The 10,132-nt window shown below is 37.9% G+C and overlaps 1 protein-coding gene across 1 annotated transcript; it reads left to right on the top strand.

The window, feature by feature from the left end:
- Positions 1-786: 786 nt before the first annotated feature.
- On the top strand, positions 787-2,022 carry LOC149187162 (DEAD-box ATP-dependent RNA helicase 24-like). Its single transcript, XM_089409576.1, has one exon. The coding sequence runs from the start codon at positions 787-789 to the stop codon at positions 2,020-2,022; it is 1,236 nt and encodes a 411-aa protein (XP_089265702.1).
- The last annotated feature ends 8,110 nt before the right edge of the window (positions 2,023-10,132 follow it).

Below are 10,132 nucleotides of genomic sequence, written 5' to 3'. Positions count from 1 at the left end.
CAGATTTGGGAACAACCCAGATAGCTCAGATTTGAGAACGACTCAGCAAAGCCAAAGAGTAAGAGGATGCAGGCTCAACAAATACTAAGGTTAAAAATACATGAAATCTTAAAAGAAAGTTTGAATGAATATGTTGGCCGCGAATTATGATTGAACACGACAACTATGGCAAAATCTGCCAAATCTCAGCAAATTTGACCGAGGACATTTCCAAATAGGTGTGGTTTGCACCTATCTCTGAGTAGATCATTGAATTCTCTGAATATTTGAAGGAGAAAAAGATGCTTGAGAGGGTTGATTCTTATTAAATTGGGTTTCATATCAATTCTAATCATTAACAAAATTTCAGTTTAGTTGATTCTGTAGTGTTATAAAGTGATCTAATGATTCTGATGTTATAAAGTGGAAATATGAGAAAAAGGAAGAAAATACCCCACACAGATTAATTACCCAAGTTCCATCTGTCTCTGTAGGCTGATTAGCCTTCTGCCCTAGTCGTTTGAGAGAGCCACAGAATTATCCATATCACATATAATCAGATTATTATCCCCTCAATAAACTTTATTTTCTAGGGCTAAATAAGAATCAAGTAAAATTCACTCCAATCAATTATCATTTCTCATTTATCCAAGCCCTTTGGAGATTTCTCTATCTGTGGGATGGACTTGGTTTTCTCAAACTTTATTAGTTTCTTGTATTTTTAATTGAGTCAGAGAGTTTTGTTTCATTTTATTCCCAATTAACTTATGCCCCTTCGCTTGTATTTGGTGTTATGTGGATTCAGGTATGAGCTATCAGGAAGTTACTGCATACAGGCAAAGTCTGGGAATCAAAGTTTCTGGATATGATGTAAGAAGGCCAATCAAGAAATTTGAAGATTGTGACTTTTCTTCTACATTGATGAATGCCATTGTTAAACAGGGTTACGAGAACCCAACCCCTATACAGTGCCAGGCTCTGCCAATTGCACTATCTGGATGTAATATTATAGGAATAGCCAAGACTGGTTCAGGAAAAACTGCTGCATTTATTCTGCCAATGATTGTGCATATAATGGATCAGCCAGAGCTCGCCAAAGGAGAAGGCCCAATTGGTGTTATTTGTGCACCTACAAGAGAATTGGCTCAGCAAATCTGTCTTGAAGCAAAGAAGTTTGCGAAACCTCATGGAATCCGCGTTTCTGGTGTTTTTGGAGGCATGTCAAAACTCGAACAGTTCAAAGAACTAAAGGCCGGTTGTGAGCTAGTGGTTGCTACTCCAGGAAGGTTGATTGACATGTTGAAGATGAAGGCATTAACAATGCTGAGAGCAACTTTCCTAGTGCTTGATGAGGCAGATAGGATGTTTGACCTGGGGTTTGAGCCTCAAATCAGATCTATTGTCGGTCAGATACGGCCTGATCGTCAGACGCTGCTCTTTTCTGCAACTATGCCTAGGAGAGTGGAGCGCTTGGCAAGGGAAATTCTGTCAGAACCTGTACGAGTCACTGTAGGGGAAATAGGAAGGGCAAATGAGGACATCACACAAATCGTCCATCTAATTCCTTCAGATGCAGAGAAAATGCCTTGGCTTCTGAGCAAACTTTCTGAAATGATTGATAATGGAGATGTTCTAGTTTTTGGTTCAACAAAATCAAAGGTTGATGAGATTGAACATCAGTTGATTCAAGGCGGTTTCAAAGTTGCAGCCCTTCATGGAGATAAGCATCAGGCTTCTCGTATGGAGGTTATACAAAAGTTCAAGTCAGGGATTTACCATGTTCTTGTTGCAACAGATGTTGCAGCTCGTGGTCTTGATATTAAGTCAATCAAATCTGTTGTAAACTTTGATGTTGCCAGAGACATAGATATGCATGTTCATCGTATTGGAAGGACGGGGCGGGCAGGGGACAAAGAAGGCATAGCTTACACCCTTGTTACAGAAAAGGAAGCACGCTTTGCAGGGGAGCTTGTGAACAGTTTGGTTGCTGCTGGTCAAAATGTCTCCGAGGAGCTAATGGATCTGGCAATGAAGGTTAGATGAATGCAATTTGATTTTGCATGATTTTGTTGTGGAGTTATTAAGTTCATTGGTTAACATTTGAACTACAGATTCATTAAAACAGTTCACTGTGAGCTTTTTGTTTGGTGACAAAAATATGCAATTCACATTTCTCATTTGGATTTGCCCACTTTAACAGTTTGCCCACTTTAAGCATTTTTATGTTGTTGGATTATGTCTTAAGTATGATAAATTTTATTGTTTAAATATCTACAATGCAATATCAAATTAGAGATATAATGTCTATTTTATTCAGTATACAAATAAAGACTTTTGATTTCATTGAGTGATATACTTTGTTCATAATGTCATGGCTTTTTAATTTTATAGTTGAAATAATTTCAATTTCTTTTGTATCTAGCATGGTGTGGTTGAAAACATGTTAAATTTATACATAGGAAAGAAAAATGATATTCTACCAGAAACATTAATGTCTTTTTTCCTTAAAAATTAACTTTGTTTGAGACATAAAAAATTGGTTTTATTAGCATTTTTTAAAAAGTTTGAAAATTGACCCTAAAAAAAAAACGTTATTCCAGCAGCATCACTTTCGTTTTGAAGCTATATTTTGCACGAAAATTTCGTAGTAAATTTCGTAGTCACCGCCATTTTTAAAACACGTTCAAAATTGGCACCTAAAAAAAAAAAACATCGTTCCAGTATACACACTTTTCGTTTTTAGCACTGTTTTTGATGTTTTTTTGGGGTTTTTGGGACAGAGTTCCCGTTTTGAGTTTATAGTTCCCGTTTCAAAGTTTACATTGTTATTCTTATCCCATTTTAATACTAAGCCTCAAAGTTGAAAATCTTTTTTAGATACTGAGTTTGAATCAAAAGAGGCTTTAACTAATTGTTGATGATGCGCGTGGGTAATTCTAGCCTTTTCTCGTTCCTCTTCAAGTTTAAGAATTTGCAATTGTCTTAATTGCATGGATGAGGAAGGAGTTTCTTCAATGAATTGAACTAAGGCTAGTGAAGGAATTGCTAGATTTGTTGGTAAGACCACTTCTTTCCCATAAACTAAATTAAAAGGAGAAGTGCCGATAGAGGTTTTCTGAGTTATTCGATTTTCCCAGAGAGCATACACTAAAGACTTATGCTAGTTTTTTTGGTTTTGATCAATAGTCCATTTAATAATTCTAATAAGGTTTTTGTTTGTTGATTCAGCTAACCCATTTCCTTGTGGATAATAATTAGCAGAATATTTGAGTTTGAAACCTCTTTTGAGAGCGAATTCTGTCATGGAATTGCCTGAGAAATAGGATGCATTATCAAACATTAAGGCAGAAGGCAAGCCAAACCTGGTGATGATGAATTGATCTATAAATTCAATGATATTCTTAGAGTTGGCTGTCTTGAGTGGAACTGCCTCTACCCATTTGGTAAAGTAGTCAGTAGCTATAAGGATGTATTTATGCTGTTTAGAAGAATAAGGAACGATCTCACCTATTATGTCTAATCCCCATTGTTCAAATGGTTGATCAATGTTGACCGGCTGTAATGGTAATGATGGTTTCTTCTGTCTTCCAGCGGCAATTTGACAAATCTTACATCTCCTTACGTAATTGAGTGCATCTTTAAATAGAGTTGGCTAGTAGTAGCCATCACGCAGGATTTTGTGTGTTGTTGCATCTCCTGCATAGTGTCCACCCACTGGTTCGTCATGGAGTTCCTGTAATACTTTTTTTGCTTCAGATTTATCGAAGCATATAAGGAGAATAGAATCATAATTCATTCTAAACAATACATCATTGATGATTTGATATTGTTTAGCTTTTAGCCTCAGGGCTCTTTTCTTTGTGTAATTCAAATGTGGAGGGGCATATCCATTTTTTAGGTAGAAAATGATATCAACATATCTTGATTCAGAGTCGTTTAGGCTTACCTCATAAATTTGTACTTCACTATCTGGAGGCTACGACTCTGATATGTTTGATGCTCTTGCCAACATCCTGCAAAAACCTTGACCTTTTACGATGTTTGCTGGTTTAATTTCAGCGTCATATTCTTGCAGGGTCGTGACCCAATTTGCTCTCTTTTCGCCCACATCTTTTTGTACCAGAAGATTTCTTACTGCTGGAAATGGTACTATTATTTTGGTGTGAGTCTTGAGAAGGAAAGGTCTGAAGTGTTTAATTGCTTTGAAAACAGCATAAGCCTGTTTCTCAACATCAGAGTAATTTAATTTAGCTCCTTGTAAATTTGAACTAAAGAAAGCAATTGGGGCTTCAGCTTTATCTTGATTCGCTTGTGTGAGTATGGCAACATATGATTTCTTGGAGGTGAATGTATATAAGGTGAAAGGATTGGAAAAATTTGGCGTTGCTAGAGATGGGGAATTTATAATTGCTTGTTTTATCAAGCTGAACGCTTCATGTTCCGAATGACCCCATTTGAAGAGAGAATTTTTCTTTATCATGGCTTGGAGGGGTGACACAATCCTTGAGAAGTCAGGGACAAATCTCTTAACAAAATTTATCTGACCAAGGAAAGACTGCATTGCTTTTTTATTGTGGGGTAAAGATATCTCAGAAATTTCCTTAATCCTATCTGGGTCAATATGGATTCCTAATTTGGATACTATGAATCCAAGAAGTTTTCCTTCACTCAACGCAAAAAAATATTTTTTGGGGTTAAGCAAAATTCCATATTTTTGACAACATTGAAAGATTTGTTTTAGGTCTCTTAGATGATTACTACATTTTTTAGAATATACCGTTATGTCATCTAAGTAGATTACCACTGACCTGTTTACTAATCCCTTAAACACAATGTCCATGGCTCTTTGAAACGTGGCACCAGCATTGATTAGCCCAAATGGCATCTTTTGATAAGCATAAGTGCCCCATTTCGTTCTGAACGTAGTTTTCAATTGATCATCCGGGTGGACTAAGATTTGATTATACCCTGAAAAGCCGTCTAAAAAGGACATTAACTCTGACCCTGTGACTGATTGTAATATCTGTTCCATGGGGGGCAATGGAAAATTATCCTTTTGGCAAGCTTTATTGAGGTTGCAAAAGTCTATACAAATCTGAATATCACCATTTTTCTTTCTGACTGGGACGAGATTGGAGACCCATCTGGAATGTCTGACAGGAAAAATAATCTTGGCTCTTAGTAATTTGTTTAACTCAGATTTAATCTGGCTTTCCAAATTAGGATGTATTTTCCTTAATTTCTGCTGAATAGGTTTTTCATTGGAGATCATAGGAATTGTATGCTGGATAATTGAAGTGTCATAGGTTTTAAGATCATCGTAATTCCAAGCAAAGACACTCTTGTATTGTTTCAACAATCGAATAAAAGCTGATTTTTCTTCAGATGTCAGGCCAAGACCTAGGTTGATGTTTTTTGGTTTCATGTTGGTCCCCAGATTGATTAATTCATATCTCAGAGTCGAACTCTGGAGTTTTGAATTGGTAGATCGTTTAAATATGTCTTTTAAGTCAAACAGGTCCTCTAACTTGACTACGGATTTTGGTATAGCATTATTTTTGTTTTCTTGTTCCAGTTGTTTGTCATGCTAATCTTCGTCAATTATCTGATCATTGTAACAGCCTTCTGAGGTAAGAAAACTCAAGATATCAGGATGATTGTTGAAGACTCTCCAATTGGTAATGTTATCAGGAATAGAGGGTCTAAAAATTAATTCAATAGATAATCTATCTGGGTTGTAGTCCTCTGATGGAATAAGCTTGGAAGCTACATTAGTAAGAAGATCAGCGCTAGCGTTTTGGAGTTTTGGAGTAGATGAAATATTAAACGCTATAAAGTGTGAGGTCAAGTCTTGTACTAGAGATTGATAGTGTTTCAAATGCCCCAATAGACAGTGTATTGTATTTCTTACTTGTTTAATGACAATATCAGAGTCTCCAAATACTTGAAGGTATTTGATATTAAGTCCAATTGCTTTGTATAACCCTTGAACCAATGCTTCATATTCAATGGTGTTGTTTGTGCAATCGAATTCAAGTCTACATGCTAACATGGTTTTATCTCCTTTTGGACTAACTAATATACAGCCTGCTCCTGCTCCATCGTTGGATTTAGAACCATCAAAAAATAATTTCCAAAACAAGGTTTTATTTACTAGTTTATCTACAAAATTGATACATCTAAAAGTGTCAGTTTGAGAAAAAATTTCTATCTGAGATAAAATGGAATTTTCCAAAAAAGGTGAAGTGTGAGCATTGAAATTTCCTAAGAATGACTCAACAAAATAATTTCCGATTATGTTGTTGCTATACGCTATAGGCTCATTTTCTCCTTCTAACTTTGTCACTATGTACTTTTGATGTTTTTCTCGTTCAACTTTAATCTGGTTTGGTTTGTCGTTATAGGGGAGCCACATATGAGACCAGTCAGTTGCAAAGTAATGTGAATCTTTTCTGACCAATCCCTACCGAGGATTAGTCCATAAAATTCAGGAATGTCAGCCACAAGTATATTAATGACTTGACACACTTTTGGGTTTGACGAAAGTATTATGGTTACTTGAATAAGTTCTCGGACGACTTCGACTTGAGACCGATCTAGCTATATTATTCGTATTGCAGATTTCTGAGGTTGAACGTTTAACTTAGCGCAAACTGTCTTAGGTAAAATGTTAGAAGATGCACCAGAATCAACTAGACAGTTGCACAAATTTTTATTAAAAACTTCATAAGTAAGGAGAAATGGTGGAGTATGGGATTCGAATCTTCCGCCAAGCAGAGCAATGTCAATTGGGTCGATTTTATTTGCAATGCTAGTTGGAGGTCTTCCGATTTCATGAGTAGCCTGTGAAATCACAGTGGCGGGAAGAGGCGTAGTAGGTACTGTAGGAATTTACAGGGTAAGTTCCTCAGAAAGAACACCAAAAGGACACTGCTAACAACCAGATCTCAAATCAATACACCAGTATTTTTGACGTGGTTAAAACCCTCAAAGTGCAAGGAAGGAAATAGTCCACAGCTTGTCCCAGCGTGGGTACTACAGGCAATTTATTAATCAAAGAATGAAAATTTACATAAGCTTCTCTCATGCACGGATTACCCGAACAATGACCCTCCATGCGCTTTAAATAGAACTCATGGACCAATCGGGTGTCAAGCCATGGATCAAGTGTCGGTAATACCGAGGTGAGAGTGAACCGTCGGATCACTACATATCGTGACCGTCGGATTGTAAGTTACAAAATGTACAACGGTAAAGAAACACACTTTACCTAACTCTAACCTAACTCTATACTAGACCAAGTTGAACTTAACTATATCCTATGTGTCGGAATATCCTAACATCCCCCCTTAAGAACAACTTGGGATAGGATTGAAGGATTTACAAATATGACACAATAGGAGAAGGAAGGAGGCACTAGAGCCTATCCCCCCTTAGTGACAACTTCCTGAACTCCAAGCATATATCAAATTTTAGTGAACTTCGCCTCTGTGAGAGCCTTTGTGAAGATGTCTGCAACCTGATCATCTGTTGGACAATATTGCACTTCAAGAGCATGGTCATGAATGAGCTTTCAGATGAAGTGCATGTGTAGTTCAATGTGTTTGCTGCGCTGATGCTGGACTGGATCTTTGCATAGCTGAATGGCACTTTGATTATCACACCAAAGTGTGGTTGGATGCTGCTGCTCAAAGCCAAACTCTGATAGGATCTGACGAAGCCACAAGGCTTCCTTACTAGCTTCCACGGCACCACGATACTCTGCTTCTGCTGACGAAAGAGAAATGGTAGTCTGTTTCTTACAAGCCCATGTAATAGGTCCTGAACCAAGAGTGAAGACATAACCGGCAGTAGACTTCCGATCATCAGGGTCACCAGCCCAATCAGAATCAGTGAAACCAACTAACAGAGGAGCTGCTTTGGCACTGTAATGAATCCCAAACTGTACTGTACCTCGAACATAACGAAGTATTCTTTCAGCTGCTTTCCAATGAATTTCACGGGGGTTTTGCATAAAACGAGCAACAAGGCCAACAACAAAGGAAATATCAGGACGAGTATGGGTTAAATACAAGAGTTTTCCGACAAGTTGACGGTATAAGGTAGCATCAACTTCAGGAGAAGTACAAGAGACTGAAAGTTTGACTCCAGACTGAAAGGGAGAAGGGGCTGGCTTACAGTCTTCCATGTGAAAATGACGAAGAATATCACAAGCATACTTGGACTGGGAAAGGAAAATACCCTCCTGGGATTGCAAGACTTGAAGACCGAGAAAATAGTGTAAGTGTCCTAAGTCTGTCATTTCAAATTTATTTTTAAGGCTGGTCTTCACATGGTTTATAAGGTTGGGATCACTACCAGTAAGAATAAGATCATCAACATAAAGAACAAGGATGATAAGAGAGTTGCCCACTTTCTTGGTGTAGACAGTATTGTCAGAATGACACCTAGAAAAGCCAGATTCTAAAAGAAAGCTATCCATTTTGGCATACCAAGCCCGAGGAGCTTGCTTGAGGCCATAAAGGGATTTCTTAAGTCGACAAACAAGGCTGGAGTCTGTTTGTATGAAGCCAATGGGTTGTTCCATATAGATTTCTTCCTGCAAGTCCCCATGCAAGAAGGCAGATTTAACATCCATCTGATGGACTTCCCATTTTAAAGAGGCAGCAAGGGAAAGAACAAGGCGGATAGAGTTCATTTTGGCAACAGGGGAGAAGGTTTCAGTGTAGTCAATGCCTTCAACCTGTGAAAAGCCCTTAGCAACAAGACGAGCTTTATGTTTATCAACTTTCCCATCTGGTCCATACTTGGTTCTGTAAACCCATTTACATCTAACAAGTTTGCGCCCCTTTGGTAGAGGAACAAGATCCCATGTATCATTTGTCATCAATGAATGATATTCTTCATTCATAGCTGCTTCCCAATGTGGATGGCCTGAAGCTTCTGCAAAAGTGTCAGGATCATGATTTACTGGAGCTTGAGCCAGTAAAGAAGAGGCTCTTTCAAACTGAGAACGTGTACGTCGCTGATCTGTAGGATCACCGGCAAGATCACCTGCTGCATCCCGAGTAGCACAGACCCATCGTGGAAGTTGAGGATCCTGAGAAGGTGGGGGAGGATTATCATCCTCGCTTTCATCATCTGAAGAAGAGATGTTTTCAAAAGTACAAGAGATAGGAAGAGGTGGCACATCCGCCGGACTAGGCTCGCAGGCCGATTTATTTTCATCAAACTTTACATCTCTTCTAATGATAACATTTTTGGACTTAAATGGAATAAGTCTATAACCTTTTACATCTTCAGAATATCCAACAAAAGTACATTTCTCACTCTTAGGTTCTAAAGCTTTATGCTTTTCATCTGGAATATGGGCCCATGCTTCACTTCCAAACACACGAAAGTGACTTACATATGGTTTAATGGAACTCCAAGCTTCTTCTGGAGTGATATTCTCTAGAACCTTAGTAGGAGTGCGATTGATTATATAATTTGCACAATTAATTGCTTTGGCCCAAAAACTAAGACTGAGTCCTTTAGATTGCAGCATATAATTAGCCATTTCCTTTAAGGTGCGATTTTTCCTTTCAGCTACACCATTTTGTTGTGGAGTGTATGGAACAGTATGTTGCATTTGAATTCCATTTTCAGTGCAAAAGTTGATGAATGTGTTTTTAACATATTCTCCACCATTATTAGTTCTTAGCTTAAGAATTTGATGTCCAGATTGTTTTTCAACAAAGGCTTTGAAGGCCAAAAAGGTGTTAAATACTTCGCTTTTGAGTTTTAAGAAGTATACCCAAGTGCGTCTGGAGAAATTATCAATGAAAGTTAAGAAGTACTTGCAGCCAGAGAATGAAGCAACAGGAAGAGGACCACATAAATCACTGTGCACAAGCTGTAAAGGGGTTGAGGCGTGCCAAGAGGCACGTTTGTCAAAACTACCCCGATGATGTTTTCCGAGTACACATCCGGAACAAACACCATCTCTACAAGATACCATAGGAAGACCTGTCACCATATTTTCTTTACATAGATGCTGAAGGGAGCGATAGTTTAAGTGACCAAATCGCTCATGCCAAAGTTTGCTCACTTCATCATTATGAGCAATAAATACTGAGGGAAGATTTGATGACCCAAAGTTGTGAAACTTATA

The sequence above is a fragment of the Pinus tabuliformis genome, chromosome 3_1, assembly GCF_031772625.1.
Source record: "Pinus tabuliformis cultivar Carrire ecotype Pingquan chromosome 3_1, CPIR1, whole genome shotgun sequence".
NCBI classification, from domain to species: domain Eukaryota; kingdom Viridiplantae; phylum Streptophyta; class Pinopsida; order Pinales; family Pinaceae; genus Pinus; species Pinus tabuliformis.
Note: the sequence above shows the minus strand (reverse complement) of the source record. Positions and strands in the feature narration are given on the sequence as shown.